This window comes from Spea bombifrons, chromosome 2 (genome assembly GCF_027358695.1).
Source record: "Spea bombifrons isolate aSpeBom1 chromosome 2, aSpeBom1.2.pri, whole genome shotgun sequence".
NCBI lineage: Eukaryota > Metazoa > Chordata > Amphibia > Anura > Pelobatidae > Spea > Spea bombifrons.
In genome coordinates, this window is record NC_071088.1 from 78625343 (window position 1) to 78648669 (window position 23327).

A 23327-nucleotide genomic window follows, 5' to 3' on the forward strand; every position below is an offset into this window, starting at 1 on the left:
CTTTTAGTTTCCATTTAGTAAGCCTGAACTAAAGAAATTCTTTTTAGGTAAACCCGATCACAATTGCAGCCCTAAATCATCTACAACTCACCACTCTACGAGGCTGTAAATGCTGAACAATACTGAGGCTGGCCAACAGCCGATGCAGGCTTGTGACAACTGAAATATGGATGTTACATGGACATATCTGCAACAGGAGGCTTTGTTCATTTAACTTGACTGGGAAGAGTCCAGGATAACAAGAAGGTTTAACTTGCCATGAAAACAACAAGCGCACATACAGTTACTGTCCTTGTGCATTAATGTGGAAGCTTGCAGCACCGAACAGCCCTGAAATCATTCAAGTCGTGCCAACAATAAAAACCCCAAGGGAGAATGAAAATGGAAGATTGTATTACAATAGCAGTGGATGAGAGCTTAAGTATTACATTTCCTTTTAATGATTTCTGGCTACGATGGGAATGTCTCTCTGGTTTAATGCAGCAAGGGAATTAAAGAATGCAGACAAGTCTGCCCTAGCCACAAAATGCAAATGAATAATTACAGCTACGATACAGATCCACACATATAAAAGACTTGTCATTGGGGGAATTGTCAGTTGTGCCGGGCAGGGCTTAAGGCAAAGGTCCAATCAGAGTGGAGGTGTGTGTATGCGTGTATAAACACCCAAACACACTATATATTTTATTGTGTTCTCTTCAACACAACAACAGCAAATAAGGTGGAACGTAACTTCATATATTAAACATAGGCAGTCCTCAACATGATGGATGGTGTTTTTGTTGTTCCACCAAACTACTGACAACTAAAGTCATTAGTGCCCACATGAAATATAAAAGGAAAAAAAAAATAAATAAATAAAAAAAAAAGGAAATGTCGATGTTCTGGTACATCCGACTGAGAAGGGTTACTGAAAGATTAGGGGAGATGACGTAAGGAAAACCTAAATCTATTGGCTCATTTACAGTGGAGATTTGTACTCATGTGCAGCACATCCTCAAGAGACATCATGTCCCAACACACAGATGACATGTAGCTTGAGGTGGGACCTGGGTAGGAGGAGGCAGCAGCTAGTTCAGCTGCCCTAGACCAAATAGTACATTAATGCTTACAATAATATAGATCTGAAAGTTCTCAATGATATTAACAGACACAGGCAGAATAATACCCATGTTTCCTGCATTGTATATGGATTTAAAAGCAGCACCAGTTACAACGATCTTTAAACTACATTTGGACAAATTAGATGGAGCAGAATGTTACCTGGCAGCCAATAGTGTCCTGATGCTGTATTCCAGCTTTGATCCAAAAGCCTATTGAGGTTACGCCTGGATGAGTTCTCCCTATTTAGCACGAATAGTCAGCTTTTGCACAAAACCGATCATTTAATATTGATTTGCCTAAAACCTGTGGTTATTTGTATATTTGTATATGTGTATGCCCTGAAGTTTATCACAAGCAAACTGATAGCATCCAAAAGGTCAGGTAATACTTTAACCAAATGGACATCATCTTAATCAATGTAAAACAAACGGTTCCATGCTTAACACAAACATGCATGAACGTTAATGATGCACTTAAGCTGCCAATCATTTCCGTCTGCATTACCACATTGAAAACTCGCTGAGCAAAATCAATTCCTCACAATAATATTATTTAATAAACCGCTACAGTCTGTTCCATCAGACTAGTGATAAACATGTACACGCCTATTAACCACAAGGAGAACTCCATTGAACATTATACGTCCTTCTATGCACCGTGAACTATTAAATTATACATATACGTACAAAATCCATGGAAGCAGAATATAATTAAGCCCTAAAAGGCCAAAGCTTTTTTTTTTTTTTTTTTTTTTTTTTTAACTAAAGCATTTTAGAACTTTGGCCATTTTTTTTTTCTAAAACCATTATTTCTCTCTCACTTATTTGCTTTATCCACACAAAATCACACACTGTTTTTGAAGACATATGGGGATTGCAATCGATAACATTTCTACATGTATACTTTATCATATTAAACAGAAAAATACTAGGGGAAAACCAGAGGGTTACATTATACTGTTAGATAGAATTTCCACACCCAATATATATATATATATATAATTACTATACAGCACGTTTTATTTAAACTCTTTACGCCCAAGTTTACCAAGTAAAAGAGGCAATTTTCAGACTTGAAAGACATTTTTTGTCTGAGATACCCTGAAAACCACCATCGTGCACATGTATTCATTCATCTATCGTGCTCGCTGCCAGCCTCCACCATTTGCCCTTTCATTTTGTATTCTGGCATGTAGTTGAATGGTTTACAAAATGAATGTGAAACATCTGACTACTGACTGAAATGTCTTTTAGCTGAAAAATTTAATATTTCACTTTGTTAACCCCTTAACGACAAAGCTAGTACATGTACGGGCTCAAAATGCACTGTTTTCAATGGGTTTAGAGACCGGCCATTGTCCTTAAGGGGTTAATAAAGACGCCTTCTTCATAACAATGTATACTAAACCTGTCCGTATTCTGCCATATAATGCATAGATTACAAATGTATAGTATTTTATAAAGCACGCGCAAGGAAATAAGGCGTCTATGTACTTGGTGGGAAACATAGGCCATTTAGTAGAAATGGGGGACGAGGCAGGGTCAGGGTAAGGTAATGCTGGTTTAAAGACTCACCCGTCTTGTGTTGTCAATGACCTTCTGATCTGGCTTTCCATAGTTGGGTGGATTGGCATATGGATCATAACCGAGTTTAGCCAACATTGGTGCAATGACAGGCATGTCCCGTAAAACATCTGCTGGGATCTTGCCCACCCATTTAGACAAGGCTTCCACATTTACTGGCTTGATGACCTGGTCAGTAGATCGCTCAACCCTAGGGAGAAGAAGGGGGGGAAAAAATGTAAAAGCTTACTATTATTGTATCTATAGACTAATCACAAATTATTATGGTACCACTTAACCATATGGAAGTCAGCATGGTAAAGCCTTAAACAAAATGAGAAAAGGGCAGACCAAAATCCTAGACCAAGTATATAATACAAAGTAGGGCTGAAACAACTAATCCATAAAATCGATAATAATCGATAATGAAAATCGTTGTCAACGAATTTCATCATCGATTAATCGGATCGATTTTTATCGATTATAAAAAGAGGTTTTTTTCAGAGCAAATGCTCTGAAAAACTCCTCTCCTTATATAATCTGACCTCAAACAGAGATCGGATTATAACACCGGAATCCAGATCCCCCGCAACGCTGCAGGAGACCTGGATTCCCCTCACTGTCTGCCGGTCTCTCACTTCCGTCTCTCTCCCCCTCCCATCTGCCTCCTCCCCCCTCCCATACATCACTCTGCCTCTCTACCCGGCACCGTTACTGACAGGCACTTTCCCTGCAGCTTCATAGAAGCCACAGTGTAAGTGAAGTGCAGTAACGGAGTCTGTCTGTGCGATGCAGACCCCCACCGGCTGACAGAGAATCATCCTCTCTGATAGCCGGTGAGGGTCTGCATCGCACAGACAGACTCTGTTACTGCCCTTCACTTACACTGTGGCTTCTATGAAGCTGCAGTGAAAGTGCCTTCAGTAACGGAGCCGGGTAGAGAGGCAGAGCGGTGTATGGGAGGGGGGAGGAGTCAGAGGGGTGTATGGGAGCCACCCTCCAATACACCACTCTGGCTCCTCCCCCTCTCATACGCCACTCTGCCTCTCTACCCGGCTCCCTGGTGTCTTGTCAGAAACGGAGGTTCACAGGAGGCAGAGTGGAGTATGGGAGGGGGGGAGGAGGCAAAGTGATGTATGGGAGGGGGAGGAGCCAACGTGATGTATGGGAGGAGGCAGAGTGGAGTATGGGAGGAGCAGGAGCCAGAGTGGTGTATGGGAGGAGGCAGAGTGGAGTATGGGAGGGGAGGAGGCAGAGTGGTATATGGGAGGGGGAGGAGGCAAAGTGATGTATGGGGGGGGAGGAGGCAGAGTGGTGTATGGGAGGGGGGAGGAGGCAGAGTGGAGTATGAGAGGGGGGAGGAGCCAGAGTGGTGGTTGGGAGGGGGAGGAGCCAGAGTGGTATATGGGAGGGGAGGAGCCAGAGTGGTGTATGGGAGGGGGAGGAGCCAGAGTGGTGTATGGGTGAGTTATAGTGGTGTATGGGGGGTATTATGAATTTTTAGGGCATATAGGGGGTATAAGGCATATGGATATTAGGCATATCAGGGGGGCATAAACATATCTGGGGTAAAAGGTATATCAGGGGGCTCAGTGGCATATGGGGGTATAAGACATCGATATTAGGCATATCAGGGGGGCATAAAACAAATCTGGGGGTAAAAGGTATATCAGGGGGCTCAGTTGCATATCACTGGCATATAAGGAGTATAAGGCATATCAGGGGCACAGTGGCATATCAGGGGGCACAGTGGAATCTGGCATATAAGAGGTATAAGGCATATATGGGGGCAGAGTGGCAAGCTGGGGGTCAGATGTGCATAACTGGGGGCAGTTTGGTAAATTTAAAAATTTTAACAAGGCTTTTTTCTCAGTTTTTATTAAATATGAAAAATAGTTAACATATGAATTAATATTTACTAATAACTTTGTATTAAAACCTAGTTTGAGAAACACCGTGTTTGGGTTCTTGTAGCTTTTATTATTATGTCAGTAAAATAAGAAGGTGAATAGAGAGGCCATTGCAATAAAGAGATGAAAGGGTGAATTGTACGTTTTTTATTGCAATTTTTCTTCAATTTAAAATAATGTATTTTTTTATCCGATTAATCGACAAAATAATCGGCCAACTGATCGATTATTAAAATAATCGTTAGTTGCAGCCCTAATACAAAGCATTTAAAAAAGATAAGTATACTTCTGGAAAACATATGTCGAGAGGTTATCCAAGGACAGGATTCATTTTTATCTTTCACTATGCAATATGTTACTGTAAATCTTTCCTTGCTTTTAATTATGTAAAAGGTTTCCAGTCTCACTGATTGCAGTGATCTAAAAATACTGTATAATGTAATCAAAGTGAATTTTATACCCTGTAATACATAAACCTTCATCCATATATTACACAACTCATTAAAGTTTAAAACCATAGCAAAATGTTCCAGCGTCTGATGGTCTAACATTTGCATACAGTGTACCGTAATTACAAAGCTGTGAGAAAACAAGAAAAAACAAGAATAAAAACCTTCTAGTGCGTAAAATAAAGTGCTCTACACAATAACGTAGGTTAGCATTAACAAAAAGCTATTAAATCTCATTTTGTTTCAATAAGCTTTCTTTATCTGCAGACCCAGAGGCTACCATTGTTGTCGGTTATGTGACCTTTTGGGTGACTTTCCCTGCTCAACCACCACACCGCACCGATTCTTCATGGCAATGCTAACAAAGTCCATTCCTTCTTAGACTTATTTATTAGTGTAAGAGGTCTATGTGTCCGGCTGGGTGATTAACAATGTGCCATTCTATTGTTTACCACAGCCAGTGTAATAACGAGTTAGGGTTCCAGACCCCTAAAATAACGCGAAAGCTAGAACTGTAACTTATTTTTAATCCGATACCAGTATTAATAACAATATTTAAAAAAAGTAGTTCCCCTTTAAGCACCTAATTCACTGAGTTTAATAAAGGATTGTCCTACAATTTGTCCGTGATTTTTAGAATGTATAAAAAGTGGTTATGATGTTCAGGAGCCATGGGTTTCCCAATGATGTTTCTATAAGGATCAGTGGGCCGGTCGTTATTCTTACAAGAATTCTTGAATCCATCACTGGCAAAGATGATACATTTGTATACTGTAGATTGCAAGATTTTCACGACTATCTAGGAGTCTTCCTCAGCCATATTACATACTACACGTCAGATGGCCAATAAAAGATAGTATCTTCACTCTGTCCGTTACACATTACATCAGTGTGTGAGTTTGTCAAGTTATGGGCATCTAGTTACAGAGCAAGTATGCTTGCACCACCAAGTGCAAATAGAGTCTTAAAAGATATATGGTTTCTTCAGAATAAGAACTGGTGGAATTATTTCCTACATGATTGGTGCAGGTGAAGTACACATCTATGTGGGGTATCTGGCACCTTGAAATTATTCCGTAAAGTAGTGCTGTGGAAATAGCACATCATGAGATCACTGGATTGCATACCCAAGACTTTAGAGTATATCACCCCTGGGCAAAAGGGGTTCACCTTGAAGTTACCCGATTTTGAAACCGAAACATGGCTCCATAAGGCATTAAGAAGACAGCTTGTCTTAAGCTGTGAGCACAGCCATCGTTACAGAAAAGGAACTACTGTGCTCTTCGGACATGTTTTAAAGCCCTAGCAATCCACAGCATTATGTGTTTACTTAAAACAGAGACAGACCCATGTTTTGAAGACCACACTAGTGAATCGTTTGGCTACACACTTTTGTATGTTTTGAAGCTTGCCATACAAAATAGTGAAAATACAACACAACAATGAAAAAACAGTTGACTAATGGAAGGAGGTTAAGTCCTTCATCCATATATACATAGAGATACTTTGAATTCCCAGAAAATGGAGATCCTCAGCTGTCATTGATGGATTGTCGGGTCCTGGAAACAGATAAGAACATGCTGCCAAAATAATACATTTGTTTAGCTCTCTGGAACAAAAGGTGATGTTTGCCTTTATACGGCGATGTCACAACCGTACATAATGCCATGCTTTAAAGACCATCGTAACCTTTCTGACTGATAACCATACCAGGATAACTTTATGGCTCCAGCCACCCGAGAAGAAGCTCCTAGCAAGGGGGGGGGAGGGGCAAGGCTAAACCAATGCTCACTATTTCAGCAAAGCAGTGTCTGTATGCTTTTATCCAAGCAATGCAGGTGCTTCCGAGGGCTTTTCCCAAGCAAACAACAACTCTTGCAAATCCCCATTAACGTCTAATTCAAAATGAGACCTACAAAGCTACGGCTTTAAAATGTACAGGATGTTCCGCGTTTAAGTATGTTGCAACTTTGCGGGAACCACTAACAACAAGTTCACAAAGATGCGTTAAATACCATTATCAGAGACAGCTTGTCCACTAATCTGTTACTGAGCCGGTTTTGAGAAACTCTTGCAAAACCTTTTAGACTTTCTAGGCGCTGGCAGATGTGAAGTGAAACAAGTACAAAGATTTAATATGTGACACAGTCCAAAACTAAACAAAGTAGCTATAAACAAGTAACTAATAGTAATACAGCATTTGCTAGATACTTCGGTTCGTCCTGGTCCCGTTGGTTGTATCTAGAGAGCTACAGCTCGTAAGATGTTACTGCTGGCACTTGACTTTTTGTGCTACATTACATTTGATCTTTCTGGGTATATCCCCCCCCCCACTTACCGGTATATATATATATAAATATATACAACGTGTTTCTAGTGCAAAGCTTGAAAAGTGGTCTTATCACCATAGCAACGAAATAACCAGCAGATCTGACCAAGCTCTCCAGATACAGCAAGACTACTGTTTACATTTTCAGTTTCTACAGAAAACAGAGGAGTTAAATGATACTTGAATTTAGTTTGTTGGTGAATTTGAGCATCTTGAAATCCACATTGCTTATTATATTACGTCTCACCCGCTTCCACGTTAAATATGACTGCATTATTTATTCTGTAGCACAACTATGGCTGGGGAAGAGTGAACGTGAACACAAAACATTGACAATATACAATTTGACAATAAGATTAACGTAGGTTAATACATACTGGTACACGATGAGAAGAGGGTCCTGCTTATGCGAGTTTACAGTCTGTTATCTTGATGTCAAACAAAGGATTAGCACTAAAGTAACGCATTAGCACTAAAGTCTGCGGGAAAAACTCTTTAACGACGTTAGACTAAACAAAAGATCTGTGCTAAACAGAATGACAACGTGCTGATGAAGAATCCCTTTCTGCTCAATTAGTAAGTGCCCTTGGTTTGAATGGCAGGTAGACTACACTGTGTATCTTTTCTTGATGAATGCCAAACACGTTATTCAAACACATTTTCCCCACATACAGAACGCGATAGAATTCAAGAGGCTAATTACACAGACCTCGGCCCCCATAAATCCGCTTCCAGCTCCCTTTGGAAATCCGCAGCACAGAGTGGCTCCAATTAGCTTTACTGAAGAAATGAACAACGGCACAGCAGCGCATGTTAAAATAAATAGCTGGAGGCAGAGCAAACTCTTATCTTGGACGCAAAATAGATGGAAAAGAATGGCAGTCCAGAAATTGAGTGTCTAAGGCAAACATTTTAGCCCGATCTACAATTCTTTGGAGGAGCTTTCTTTTCAATCAACACCTGTCAGTATACAATTAAGATTCCTTTTTGTCCAAAGAAACTTAACCTGGATTTTATTTGTTACATAAGACACTTGCAATAATCTCACACGGACATAGGGATTTTAATTTTCAACTCAAACTAAAAATATTACTGGAAAAAGAATTAAAAATGTACTAAACAAAAAAAGCAAGTCTGTTTAGTCGTTTATACTAAACATACAACCTATTGTGCAAAACACTCAGCAGAGATCCTATATACTAAATGGTTTTTTTTGGGGGGGGCATGGTAGAGCACTTAGGACGGCCAGGAGGTCAGTGGCACAGCTGGGTGATGGAAGTGTTTCTTCGCAATTCATGTCATCATGGGAAAATGTCCTCAGTACTTGAGCATGCAAAAGGCCTGAAGTCGCCTTGGCAAGGAACAAATTGGTATTACTGCCATTTTAATGCTTGGGACAACCCAACTGGTATTCATTCACATTTTCAATTTAAAACATATATGAAGAATAGGAAATACCTTAAAAAGGAGCAGTATTATTAATAAACCCTAACGGAATCACCATTTTATTTTAATCTTAAGGTTTAACCACAAAGAAATCACCAAACCTTTGCAGTTTCTATGGCAACAAGCCCTCAATGTCATGAACGATGCAATCGTTAGAATTCAGCATTCCTAGAAAAGTGTATCAATATGGCACCACTAAAAAGTGATGCTGGGAACTGAGCAGTACTAGAAATAATAATATTTCTAGTGTTGTATTTAGTTCTACATGTTTCAGGTTTAGTAGGGAAGCTAGAACAGCACCTTCAAGAATAAGCCTGAAATTAGTCAAAATAACCACAAATCTGGTGAAATAAGATATTAGGAAAAATACTTACTTTGACAAGGATACACCTCCTGCTTTTCCGATCATTTCTTCATGATGCAGAACAGCATCGTTCCATGGGATAACGAGGAACTTCAAAAGCATTCTCATCCAACGTTCAGGATGCAAGACAAGCTGCTCATAATGCACTAGCATGCACCTGTCATACCCCACTTCCATACACTGGTTATACATCGTCTCTATGGCACGGTTCCACTTGGTTAAGCAATCTCTGTAGCTGTTCAGGTCAAAGCCAGCAATGGTAACCTTCCTAGAAATCATTGAGTGCACAGATGCCCGTCCATCCCTTATCATTAGAAGAAATTTGGCATTGGGGAATATTTTGGCCAAGTAAGTTAATGATTTTAAAGCAAATGGGTCTTTATTACACAGATAAGGTGCAGGTTCTCCATGTTTAACAATGATTTCCAGTAAGAAAGCCTGCATGGCTGAATCCAACACATCGTCCGTAACACCCGCTTCATCTAAACGGATTTTCTCCTTACTCGATCGTGCCCACATCTGTTTGACAGCCAAAATCCGTGGGATAACTCTGGTTTCTTCTCCACAGCGGATTTCAGGGTGTGCGTCCAGCATAGCCCTCATAAGTGTAGTTCCGCTGCGGGGCACCCCTCCAATAAATATTAACGGCATATCCTTGTTATAAGGAAAACTAGTGTTGGCCCGGGCATCAGTCCTTAAAGTTGCCTTTGGACTATCGCTTTTAGCAGGCTGGCTGCGCTCCTCTATTCGGTGGTGGCACTCCATTGCGTGTTGTCCTAAATAGAATACGGTCACTGAACTTATAACAAGGCAGGCCAGTAATAAGTTCTGCTTTAGCTTCCCGATCATTTTGGCTACGAGGAGAAGACAGGCGTACGCTTCAATGTTCTCTTTGCAATGTTATGCCGAGAAGACTCTATTCCAACCAGGTGACTGCCATCTGCCACATCTGCAAGAAACACAAAGAACTTTAGTTACTTAAGGCAAAAAAAAATAAGAATACGAATGATCTGATTTCCCTATGGTGGCATATTTAACCAAGATGGATCAGAAATGACGGCTGCAAACCACTTCAAGGAAAGCTATTTGCATTATGAAGCATTTGTTTATTTGTGTGGATGGTGAGCAAGAACGTGGTTTCTAAGAACAATGAACGCTGACATTCAAAATCAAATTCCAGTTTCAGTTTGTTGAGATTAACTCCGACAAGTCAAATTACCCTCATGCAATGCCAAACGTTGGATAGTTTACATGATTTGCCAGACAGTGCTGGTGGTAAATTTCTATCAACCTTGACATCAAGAGTCTCTTGTTAATTGAGGCTCTAAATTTTGAAGCCTTGATTATATAAAATGAGAAAAAAAAAAAAAAGAAAAAAAAAAACAACTATCCTCACTCTTAATGTTCTGAGCAGGATTAAATATTAATAGATGTGTATGGAATACGTGGCAACACATATCAAGAGCTGCCTTAGCGCTCACTATGACAGGAGACTTAACAGTGTCCGACAACAAGAGCCAACGGTGAGTCAGCTATCTGTACGTACGCTGACCAAATAAAGAGTTTAAATACTTATGTGGCAAAGGAAAGACGGAACACAAATTCTATTACATACTGACGCACACGCTCAATATTTATAGACTCTTAGGCTGCAAATTGAAGGTCAGTGATTTAAAGATTGTCGTAAAATTATGATCAGAAACGCAAAGAGAACAGGAAACGGATGATGCTTCCTTTACGCACAGGATTCATCCACAATGTAATAATTATTTATAACATTTTATTTTTCCAATATATTGCATAGGATTTTGGACCATGAAAATTTGTACTTTCATTTATTTCATTTAAAACATTTGAAAGCAGAACTAATAATTGTGCCGCTTTTTGGTAATATGCTATGAAGAAAAATATATTTCTTTAATTACTATTCAGCCTCTGTGACCATGAAACTCCCAATTTAAACAGATTAAAGAATTACAAAATGTGGCAAGTTGTATTACAGTCGTACGCAACTAACATCATAGATCTGTAGAACTTGGAAGCAGAAAACCCTGCGTCTATAGGTTGCTAAGGCAAATTTTCACCATAATTGCTCCTTATACACACTAGGTGCATGATCTTTCCATGCATAAAACTAACTTCACTAATTTTCCTCCAAAAAGACTCAGTAGCATAAATGTATTATATAAAGTAACTGGTAAATTGTCTCCTGCAGCAGAAATGGGGTTCATAATCGATACACAAAAAAAAAAAAAAATTGATGCGAGTTAAGGGTTTTAGCATTTTTTTTTTTTTTAGACAAGAGGGAAAAAAAAAGAAGAAAAAAAAAAAAAAAAAAAAATTTGAACTGAAGAGTCAGCACATGAAAACTGTGGTTGGGCGCACAACTGCAACCCTTTCATCTTTTTTTTATTTCTAAATTTAGTGTCACTATGGACTATACTGGGCTGTCTGGACAGGAAGTATTTTGGGGTTTGTTTTTTTTAAAGCGGATGGTTTAAATTTGCGGTCTACTTTGAAACGATCACTCAGCGTACAGCCCTTTCCAACTCTATTTGTGGAGGCATGCAATCAACGACAATTATATTTGATTCTATTATTATTATTTATTGTTTTATTTAGCACCATCAAATTCCAGAGCACTGAACAATGAGTGTATGATGTGACCCCCCCATGATGTGGACCCCAAAATGTTTTCTTCCTATAAAGTGGAAATGTATTTACAGCTTCCACCGAGGAGAGCAAAAAGGAAGGGTGACTTAAATATCCATGTAACTCCAGGACATGAAATCAAAGTACTTTTCTCCATTGTATATAAAGGATCTGTCTGTGCCACCGGCACCATCACTGCCCAAAAGGCTAGTTCTACCAGATCACATTGAAACAATCCGCAGAGGCACAGGGAGGCTCCACAAAGTTTTTCAGGCAATGGAACAGATGTCGTAAAATGTATTACTTGTTACTCTTTTTATAAATGAAGAGACTGTTTTCTATACTATATTACACGCTCACGTATCGCCACTACTTCCAGAAGCTATTGAAAGCTGCCGGCTGATCTCCTTTAATCAGTTTCCACTGAAGGCAAACAATTAAATAAGACAAGGAGGGTGCGCTGATACGGCAGAATAAAAAATTCATGATTTTTTATATGATTGCGTTGGGTTTGTATTTGCTAGGTGTAAAGCACTACAAAACAATACAATTTCAGTTTCTCCTTCAGAGCAGCCGGCAGCATGAGATTAATACCTTTGTTTACAATGCTGTTTTGACATTAGGTAGTGCATTTTAATTAAATGTCGACTTACCTTTTTTCAGCCTTAATTATTAGAAATAGTTGTAAAATTAACGATTTCGTTTTGGAACACAAACATTGGTGCGCCCCCATCAATGAAGAATGCATATTAAAAGTACCTTGAAAAATATTTAATATGCATTATTTACAGTGAAGGGAAAAATGATTTGATCCCCTGCTGATTTTGTACGTTTGCTCACTGACAAAGACATGATCTAGTCTAATGGTAGGTTTATTTGAATAGCGAGAGACAGAATAACGCATTTCAATAATAAACTGATTCGCATTTTCGCAAGTATTTGACCCCTTTGCAAAACATGACTTAGTACTTGAAGGCAAAACCCTTGTTGGCAATCACAGAGGTCAGACGTTTGGCAACTCAAACCTTCAGCATCCTCCACAGATTTAAGAGATTAAGAGACTAGGGTCTGGAGACTGGCTAGGCCGATCCGGGACCTTAATGTGCTTGTTCTTGAGCCACTCCTTTGTTGCCTTGGCCGTGTGTTTTAGGTCATTGTCATGCTGGAATACCCATCCACGACCCATTTTCAATGCACTGGCTGAGGGAAGGAGGTTCTCACCCAAGAATTGACGGCACATGGCCCCATCCATCGTCCTTTTGATGCGGTGAAGTTGTCCTGTCCCCTTAGCAGAAAAACATCCCAAAAGCATAATGGGGATGATGTTTTTGGGGTCCCAAAGCATCCCAATGGGGGATGATGTTTTTGGGGTCATAGGCAGCATTCCTCCTCCTCCACACACATTGAGTTTAGTAGATGCGACATAGCTCGATTTTGGTTTCTTCTGAACATAACACTTCCACCCAGTTCCCCTCTGAATCACTGGTAAACTTCAGAAGGGCCTGTACATGTGTTTCTTGAGGAGGGGGGTGTAGTTTGTTACCAATTGTTGGTGACTATGGTCCCACCTGCCTTGAGATCATCGACAAGATCTTCTTGTGTAGTTCTGGGCTGATTTCTCACCGTTCTCATGATCATTAAAACTCCACAAGGTGAGATCTTGCACGGAGCTCTAGACTGAGGGAGACTGGGAGTTATTTTGTGTTTCTTCCATTTGCAAATAATCGCACCAGCTGTTGTCACCTTCTCACCAAGCTGCTTGTTGATGGTCTTGTACCCCATTCCAGCCTTGTGTAGGTCTAACATCTTGTTCCTGACATCCTTGGACAGCTCTTTGGTCCCTTTAAGAGAGTGCTCCTAATCTCGGCTCATTACCTGTATAAAAGACACCTGGGAGCCAGACATCTTGGTGATTGATAGGGGATGAAACTTATTTCACTGAGTAAAATGCAAATCAATTTATCTAGATTTTTTTTTGTTATTCTGTCTCTCACTGTTCAAATAAACCTACCATTAAAATTACCGTATTTGCTCGATTATAAGACGAGGTTTTTTTCAGAGCAAATGCTCTGAAAAATACCCCTCGTCTTATAATCGGGGTCGTCTTCTAATCAGACCTCAAATAGAGGTCTGATTAGGAGACTAAGATCCAGATCCCCCGCACCGCTGCAGGGGACCTGGATCTTCCTGTCGTCGCCCCCCCCCCACACACACACACACACTTACCGGTGCTTCCGGAGGTGAAGTTGGCAGCGGGGGTTTGTATGCGTCCGTCGCAAATACCTTCCCCGACTGTCAGAGATCAGAGTTCCAGAGTTCCTGATCTCTGACAGCCGGGGAAGGTATTTGCGACGGACGCATACAAACCCCCGCTGCCAACTCCACCACCTTCCGGCTGCCGCGGAATGAGACGTCAACCCGCTGCCCCGGCAATACAGCAGGAAATTGGAAGCACCGGTAAGTGTGTGTGTGTGTGTGTGTGTGTGTGTAGGGCATTTCTGGAATGCCTTACACCCCTATATGCCACTCTGGCACTTAGGGGGTTAAAAGGCATATTATGGGGCAGAGTGGCATATAGGGAGGTATAAGGCATTTCAGGAGGCAGAGTGGCGTTAAGGGGGCATTTAATAGTGCACTCTGCCTCCTGAAATGCCTTATACCTCCCTATATGCCACTCTGCCCCATAATATGCCTTTTAACCCCCTAAATGCCAGAGTGGCATATAGGGGTATAAGGCATTTCTGGAGGCAGAGTGCTCTATATAATGCCTTTTAACTCCCTTAATGCCACTCTGCCTCCTGGAATGCCTTATACCTCCCTATATGCCACTCTGCCCCATAATATGCATTTTAACCCCCTAAATGCCAGAATGGGATATAGGGGTATAAGGCATTTCTGGAGGCAGAGTGGCACATAGGGGGTCAAAAGGCATACCATGGGGCACAGTGGCATATAGAGGGTTAAAAGGCATATCATGGGCCACAGTGCCATATTGGTGTGGCAAGCCTGGGGGCAGATGTGCGTAACTGGGGGACAGGTTGAAAAATACAAGAAATAAAAACAAAAAAAAAATATTTTTCTCAATCATAGCTTTTATTAAAAAAAATAGTTTACATGAATTAACATTTACTGGTAAAACTTTTTTCCTTTAGGGTCGTCTTATATTCAGGCTTTTTCTTTTTTTCCTAAGTTAATATTCAGATTTTGGGGGGTCGTCTTATAATCAGGGTCGTCTTATAATCGAGCAAATACGGTATAGACTGATCATGTCTTTGGTCAGCAGGGGATCAAATATTTTTTTCCTTCACTGTAGTTGCAGGGAAAAAAAACCCTACATTTGCCCCTCCAAACTCCAGTTTACACGCCAGTTTTGGTCACTTCAAATAGCCAACCACTGGTGGGAAAGTATTCTAACTGAAATTAATGGAAGCCGTCTCTGCACATGCGGATCTAGTTAGTTAGGGGAGATTTTGAAGAAGCCCTACATGCTTTTTGGGGGTAGGGTCCTAGCCATTCTATGCATTAAAAGTACATATGATGATCAGAGTATTAAAAAGGCAAATGTTTACTATTTCCACAAATGCACAATAGTTCCAAGAATGTTATTAACAGCTCGATAGGTATATTATACAATATATAACAACCTAGACAAAACAAGCCGTTAATGGTCCCAATTTACCTTCATAAAACAGAATAATGGTCTACAAGGACTAATGGAACGCACCAAATTGCTTTGTTCATCCGGTTATGCTAGGAAAGCACAGTGAGTATTTAGCCAAAAGGCTTATGTGCACATACAATGGAAACTTAACCAATCGCCATGTCAACACTTCAACCGTCAAATAAGATCTACAAAACTGGGCAGGAATAATAATAATAGTAAATATTTTTGTAATTTATCATTCATGACGAAACCGGACACAGTGCCAGACACGCTTAATTTTGATCTCCATCCCTAAGACTCATGTTGGTGCTTACGATGGTACAAACATTTAGCTACTATAACCAAAAAATAAATGGCGTGCACACAATACGTTGAAGAATAGATGTCAGAGCAGGTTGGTTTTTATTTTTTACTTTAATTTGATATTAACCCCTTATTGACAAAGCCCGTACATGTACGGGCACAAAATGCATTGTTTTCAATGGCTTTAGGGGCCGCCAATTGTCCTTAAGGGGTTAAAACAATAATGTATTTATTGTGGTCCTAGAGCCACTGCCACTGTAAATATAGTAGACTGCTGACATCATTCTATAAGAATTCTACAGTTTCTCAAGTAAGGGAAAAAACATATATACAATTATGGGGATCTTTGATCTGCTTAGCAGAGCATGCATCGGGCAGCTAGTGAAGAGCACACTCAATCAGGTCATTGCTAATTAATGTTTGAATATAGCAGACGAAGGGCATGGCGCAGCCACGGTGAACATCTGCAGGGATTGTGAGCTGTGCTATTTACAGGCTTTCAGATTTCTGTGTGCATAAGGACAGGTGCACCCGTTACTATGGCATTAAAATATGATGTCAGTCACGACACGGACACCGCACGAGTATAGCGGAAAGAAGGGCCATTGACGTCTTTTATACGTTACAGCAATCGGGTCAGGATTGCATCCGCTATGCGGGGGAGGCTTTTATGCTGTGAAAAGGATTAATGATGGGATGGCTTTTATCGATGCTTTATAGGCTTTTTTTTTTTCTTATCGTGTTACAAAGACTTTGGTGAAGCATTCCTGGCATAATTGACACATGCCGCATTCACCCTGTGTTAATAGGAACAGTCGGCAGTCATGCATAAAACATACTGCTGATCCTATTTGGCAGCAAATGAGTACTTGTTAAAAGAGTTTTCAAGAGTTTCAATTTTAAAAGCACAAAATTATTCCCAATTAATTTCCCCCCCGATTCGTAACACTTTTTACACCTCTGTGCATAAAATATATTGAAGGGGCACCACAGCCATCATATCTACTTTAATGGATATGATTGCTGTATGGTCCATTTACATTTTCATGTGATCTTTTTTGCAAATGTATGGATTCTGCATGCCCCCCCATGCATTTGTTGCCCCCCCCCATGCATTTGTCCCCCACCCCCCATCTAACCTTTCTGCACACAATGTACTCATCTCGACTCTGGTGATCCCTAAATACAGGGTGCATGTGTAAAGTCTCCCCACTGATTTTAATGGCAACACTTCCCTGCTACTGATTGGCTGCTTGAAGACTGGTATTAATTATCGCATTGGCTAAAGTTGTCATTTTAAATGCTTTTGAAGAGTATGTTGAAAATATCATGTATATAGCCAGAACAACTACTTCATAATTTCAACAGATAACAGAACATAACAAAATAGCATTATATATATATAAATGATGTGCGCTCAGCAAGAACCTTGTCACACCATAACTTTTTTTTTTTTCTTCACAAATCATACTGAAATCCTTTTTTTTTTATAAATGTAGTAATTAGCACCAGCCAGACGTCCAAATGTTCCCTCCGGCAGATCTTAAACGCTGGAAAAGCCTGACTCACACACTGTTGGATTGCACATATGGTCATATGTTTTACAAGTTCTAAAAAACAAACCCCCCCCCAAAAAAACAAAAAACACCTAAAACTATCTTTGGGGGTATGACTCCTCCCATCCCAACGGAATGCTGCATTCATCAGAAATCTTGAGGCCCTGTGATGGGTTAATGCCAGAATTTCCATGCCCCCCCCCATGTCCCCCCCCATGTCCCCCCTATCACTCAGTCTAAAGCTCCTCCTGCAAGCACACTTTACGAGAACAGAGGTTTGAAGACAAGACCTCCAAGGTCCCAAAAACTTTTGTATTTTATCTTTGTATTGTTGGGCCACCTGTTGACTTTGACTGAAGTTTTCCATGAAGAAATTGAATTCAATTATTTCTTCATTTTAACAAATTACAGAACGTAAAAAAAAAATCCAAAATAAAATAAGAATTCTGGATTTCCTCTCATGTCTTTAGATTTCCAAACGAACTGCAATTGGGATTGAAGGGCTGTAGATAAATATTAGCGATTACAGAGGGTCTTCTAATTTTTTTCTTTGTGTGGTGTATGCCCTGACAACATCTGCTTGCAGTGGTGAAAACACACATCAGCAAATATAGCAAGATAAAGGCAGGTCCCGAGAGGGTCTTGTACTAATGAGTAATAAGTAGATCTGCCCCCAGTGCCAGTGAAGGCCAGGGATGTCTGTAAAAAGCAATTCCATACAATTGCATTCTAAAAGCTGCATGGCTGTCCATTTAATCCAATTGAGCATGGCAGGTTTGCAGACATGTTTGACAGACTACCTGGATGCCCCCGCAGAAGTAATTATGTAAGTGACACAGTTCATCATCTAAGCTCTGCTCAATCTGATAGCTGCTTTTTTTCATGATTTATTCATGTTAGGGTTATTTCCATCTTGGTGCCTACTGTAATTGCACAATTGCCGCACACAGACACATCAGGTTTGGAAACTGGTGAGGTTCTTAATGTTTTTTTCCAAGGTTAAACTAATATTTTAAATAAAATAAAAAATAAGCCTGCAAAATTCTTTGGAATAAGTCCCGTGCAATGCTCATTTCTTCACATGATGACAATTAATGAGAACCAGACACTAGTATTCCCAGAGTATGCTCTTACCACAAAGTTATCTCACCAAATTCTTCCGTGTGCCCAGCGACTTGCGTCCTATTTTCCCTTCATTGGCGTCCAATGTTTTTTTTTTCAAAAAAATTATCAATGTATGTATCTTTTGTATGATTTATCATTAGTATAGTTTGACTTTGTAAGCAGGAGGCATCTCATAATCAAGTGAGATGTTTCTAGGACTAAGTTCACTGGTTTCAATCCAGAAAGCGTTGGACGGGGAGAGTTTTTTGGAGGTTTTCTTTCGTGATACAGCGTTGAAAATCTTAAACATCTAAATATAGACAAACACACGACAGTTCTGTATAAAGAGAGTGAACAGAACACTAATCATTAGTTCTCCACAACAGCAGAGACTTCATCAGTCATCCTCAGTTGCATGAGCGATAAGAGGAACTAGTCCTTAAAATCCCTCACTGGAAGTTAAAAGTTGTGGAGAAAAACTGTTCATTGTGAGAGGTAACTGCCACACATAATAATTGGAAACGTGGTCACAGATGGTTAGAACGTCTTCATAAAGGACAACTGTCATACACAGAAAAATGTCACCCCAACCAAGAGCATGGAACAACGAGGAGGTAGCTTATTATAAAAGAACAGTACAGATGCGGCGGTTCCTAGCATCAGGAATTATTTTTGGATACTATAGAGGATTTTTTTTTTTACACTTAAAGTTTATTGGTTTTACAAAACAAGAAAAATACAGACATACGGATAAATCAGGGTATGCGAAAGAAATGTCCAATATGAGCCACAATGCATGTCAACATACATAAATAAAAAATAAGGAACCGAGAAAGACACATGCACAAGAACACTAGAAGATCTCAGACAATACAGAAGAAGGACAAAGACACACAAAAAAGGTAAGGACAAGACGAAGGGAAAAGGGGGACGGCAAGAGTGAGGAAGCGAGGGCCGCATCAACGCCAAGTGCATGGAGCTCAGGAGGCCGTAGTGGCCTTTATAAACCACAGAGTACGTAGGGATCCCAACATAAATCCTGAAGGGGTATGGCCAAACTCAAAAATATGCGACGTGTTTGCTGCAAAATGACTATAGAGGATTTTTAAAAGAAAAGAATCCACACACACAAGATGAACTTTTTGGTGTGTAAATAGTAACACCGACGTGAGTGAATTATGGGTGAGCTGCTTCACCTTCTGCCACTGGCACGGCAGACCTCCTAGAAGGCTGGAGATACGCAAGGAAAGCCTGAATGGGGAGGTTGTTATTCAGACTCCACTGAACCTTATTACGTTCCATGTCACAATATAACTTACAAGCACAGGGATTTCACGCCTACATGGCCCTTTTTAAGAAAAACTATTAGTAGTTCTACCTACAATTTATAAAGCCACAACACTTAACAATAAAAAAAAAAAAACTGGACAATAGCACACAATTAACAATTTTAACTACTAATCAAATCATAGAACTAAGTCGTAAACAGATAAACGTTAACATATATATATACATACATACACATACACAAATGTATATATATTGTGTCTAAGAAAATGACTTCTAAATAAATAATTGAAAGCTTAGTCTTAAAAGGGAAACCATTGCCATCACAACGTTAGAATAACTACATTTGTAAATTAAAAGAACCATCTGATAAATGTCCTGTCCTTAAGTCAACCCTTTCTGCTTCCTCCACCGTTACAAAGGCTGCGTGAGCCCATTAACAGCAATCAGCAACTTAATAGTGTGGCGATTTATTATGATCAAGAGAAAAGATACATACAAGATGGGCCTTAAATACACATGAATTGCTTTTTTTAAGCTGAAGTCACGTCTTCATGGGTTTCTTTATTATATAGAAATGTAAAATGTAGCATTTGGGATGCGTGACAGATCAATCTTTCTGGCTACAGCGGTCTACACAGCGTACATTTCCATACGCGACATTTCATTATAGACATCAGGATTCAAAGTCACATACTTTGAGCTCCAAGGACAGGAAACCGTAACAAAAATAAGACGGAATTCTACACGGATCATGCAATTCGATATCACCGCGTGCGTTAACACATTGATTGCAAGGAAGCGCCAATTAAAAGGATAGGATGTTACATATTTTCAAACACTTTGCGTCGCACAATAGGCTCAGTAACATTTAGTCTGGAAGCCGACCATCAAAAGTGGTTTAAGATTTAAAGCCTGAGAACTAATCACCAATCTGGGAGCTGCAAGCCATTAATATCCATTTATGGCAATGTATCGGAATTAAAATGGGCTTAAGAAATGATTACGTTTTATGCAGACAACAGCCGTACCCACTGGGTCCTTACGTTGTAGTCAACTGCCACGAAAGCCAGACTGGGACATGGGGTTTGAGAATATAGTTAGCTGATCTTAGCTCCAAGTTAAAATGTTTTAACCCCTTCAGGGCAACAGGGAACACAGCCTCGACACCCGACCAGCGTAGGTTTAAGGCCCCCAAAATATTAGAGCTACATATAAGAAGCACATTTACTGTGCACGTGCATGCATATAAACACACATATTACATATTATGTTACACACGTACCGTATTTGCTCGATTATAAGACAAGGTTTTTTCCAGAGCAAATGCTCTGAAAAATACCCCTCGTCTTATAATCAGGGTCGTCTTATAATCAGACCTCAAATAGGTCTGATTATGAGACTAAGATCCAAATCCCCCGCGGCGATGCAGGGGACCTGGATCCTCCTGTGTTAACCCTCCCCCCCCAACTTACCGGTGCTTCTGAGTCCCCGGTGCTTAGTCCGGGCTGCGTGTAGAGCTCTACGCGATACAATCGCGTAGAGCTCTACACGCTTCCCAGACTAAGCACTGGGGACCCAGATCCTCCTGTGTTAAACCCCCCCCCAACTTACCGGTGCTTCTGAGTCCCCGGTGCTTAGTCCGGGCTGCGTGTAGAGCTCTACGCGATACAATCGCGTAGAGCTCTACGTGATACAATCACGTAGAGCTCTACACGATACAATCGCATCCTCCTGTGTTATGGCCCCCCCTCCAACTTACCGGTGCTTCTGAGTCCCCGGTGCTTAGTCCGGGCAGCGTGTAGAGCTCTACGCAATTCGCGTGGAGCTCTACATGCTGCCCGGACTAAGCACCGGGGGCTCAGATGCAGGGGACCTGGATCCTCCTGTGGTATGCGCGCCCCCCCAACTCAGAAGCACCGGTAAGTTTGGAGGAGGGAGGGGGAGTGTTAAATGGGGGGTGTAAGGCATTTCTGGAGGCAGAGTGCTCTGTGAAATGCCTTTTAACCCCTTTAATGTCACTCTGCCTCCTGAAATGCCTTTTACCTCCCTATATGCCACTCTGCCCCATAATATGCCTTTTAACCCCTAAATGTCAGAGTGGCATATAGGGGTATAAGGCATTTCTGGAGGCAGAGTGGCACATAGGGGGTCAAAAGGCATATCATGGGGCACAGTGGCATATAGAGGGTTAAAAGGCGTATCATGGGGCACAGTGGCATTTAGAGGGTTACAAGGCATATTATGGGGTATAAGGCATTTCTGGGGCAGATGTGCATAACTGGGGGGGCAGGTTGAAAAAAAAAGGAAATAAAAACAAAATATTTTTCTCAATCATAGCTTTTATTAACAAACAGTTCATGTAAACTATGTGAACAATTAACATTTACTGGTAAAACTTTTTTTCCTACAGGGTCGTCTTGTATTCAGGCTTTTTCTTTTTTTCATAAGTTAATATTCAGATTTTGGGGGGGGTCGTCTTATAATCGAGCAAATACGGTATTTTAACAGTTTTAAAAAAAAAAAGGCATCGGTTATACTTCGTTTGACAGGGAAGGCTTCCCAGCACTGCATTTTTCTTTTCAATCCCCCTCATTTCACGATATTACATGACGTGGTTTGGCAGCCTCCTCGAGTTCCGACTATACTCAGATCTCCGTAAACACAGTTAGGGCCGTGAGATGGTCCGCCGGGAGACCATGCAGTCAATCAACCCAACACCGCCATCCCTGAAGCGGGGCTCGTCTATTATTAGCAAATGCCCAATTAATCCTACGAGTGCCCGACAAGAGAGCAATGAATATTAATCTGAACGCGCTGCCCTCAATGGGTTAAAAGGGAATCTATGGAGGTGTAAGCAACAATTTTATCACGGATTTGGATTTCATTTGTGAATGAAAACAGATATAGATATTGCTATACATCTACAGCATCCACGATATAACTAGCAAAATCACTGAAGTTGTAAATCTGACATAAAATTCTAAAATTTATCAACACTGCAGAAATTGTAATTAAAGTTACAAGAAAACAAATGTATGAATTAGGTTTTTAAACCGTTTTTGCAGCTGGTGCACTTGCTTCATTCATTTTATAATCAAAGAAAAACAGATGTTCATAATTTCATGGATTTTGTTAACTGTCAATAAGTTGTGTGTTCCTTCAAAAGCAAATATTAAAAAAAGGGAATAGTCAGGGTTTTACCAAGACTCCCTTTCTTCGCTTTACATTCAAGGGCAGAAATTTCAATTAATTAAACACACAAGGCTGGTAAGAAATCTGAGATATAAAATGACTGTACTCACAGCAGGGAGAAAACACAAAATATAATAAAAAAAAAGTTAGAAACATTTATTCCAATCCAGCCCAGACTTCATCAAGCACAGCTGTTATCTTTGCAACGCCTTTAGGTCATTTTCTATCACTGAAAAAAATATAAAGTCAACACGCAATACACAATAATTAGATCCTTTCCACTTACAGTACTTTTCAACAGGGTCACACCAGTTTACTATCCAATTCCTTTAAAAGGTAGAATCTGAAGGGCACATATAAAAATGACCAAGCTAGACAGAAACTCAACTGTGCTAGACCACA

General features: G+C 40.3%; 1 protein-coding gene across 2 annotated transcripts in view; it reads right to left on the bottom strand.

The window, feature by feature from the left end:
* Window positions 1-23327, bottom strand: part of TPST1 (tyrosylprotein sulfotransferase 1) — a 44703-nt gene that overhangs the window by 14684 nt on the left and 6692 nt on the right. For both annotated transcript variants that reach the window (XM_053454894.1, XM_053454893.1), the window contains exons 2-3: window positions 9175-10113; window positions 2679-2877 (exon numbers count right to left, since the gene is read on the bottom strand). In XM_053454894.1, the coding sequence (XP_053310869.1) occupies window positions 2679-2877; window positions 9175-10013 (1038 nt within the window). In that variant the 5' untranslated portion in view covers window positions 10014-10113. The remainder of the gene's footprint in view (window positions 1-2678; window positions 2878-9174; window positions 10114-23327) is intronic.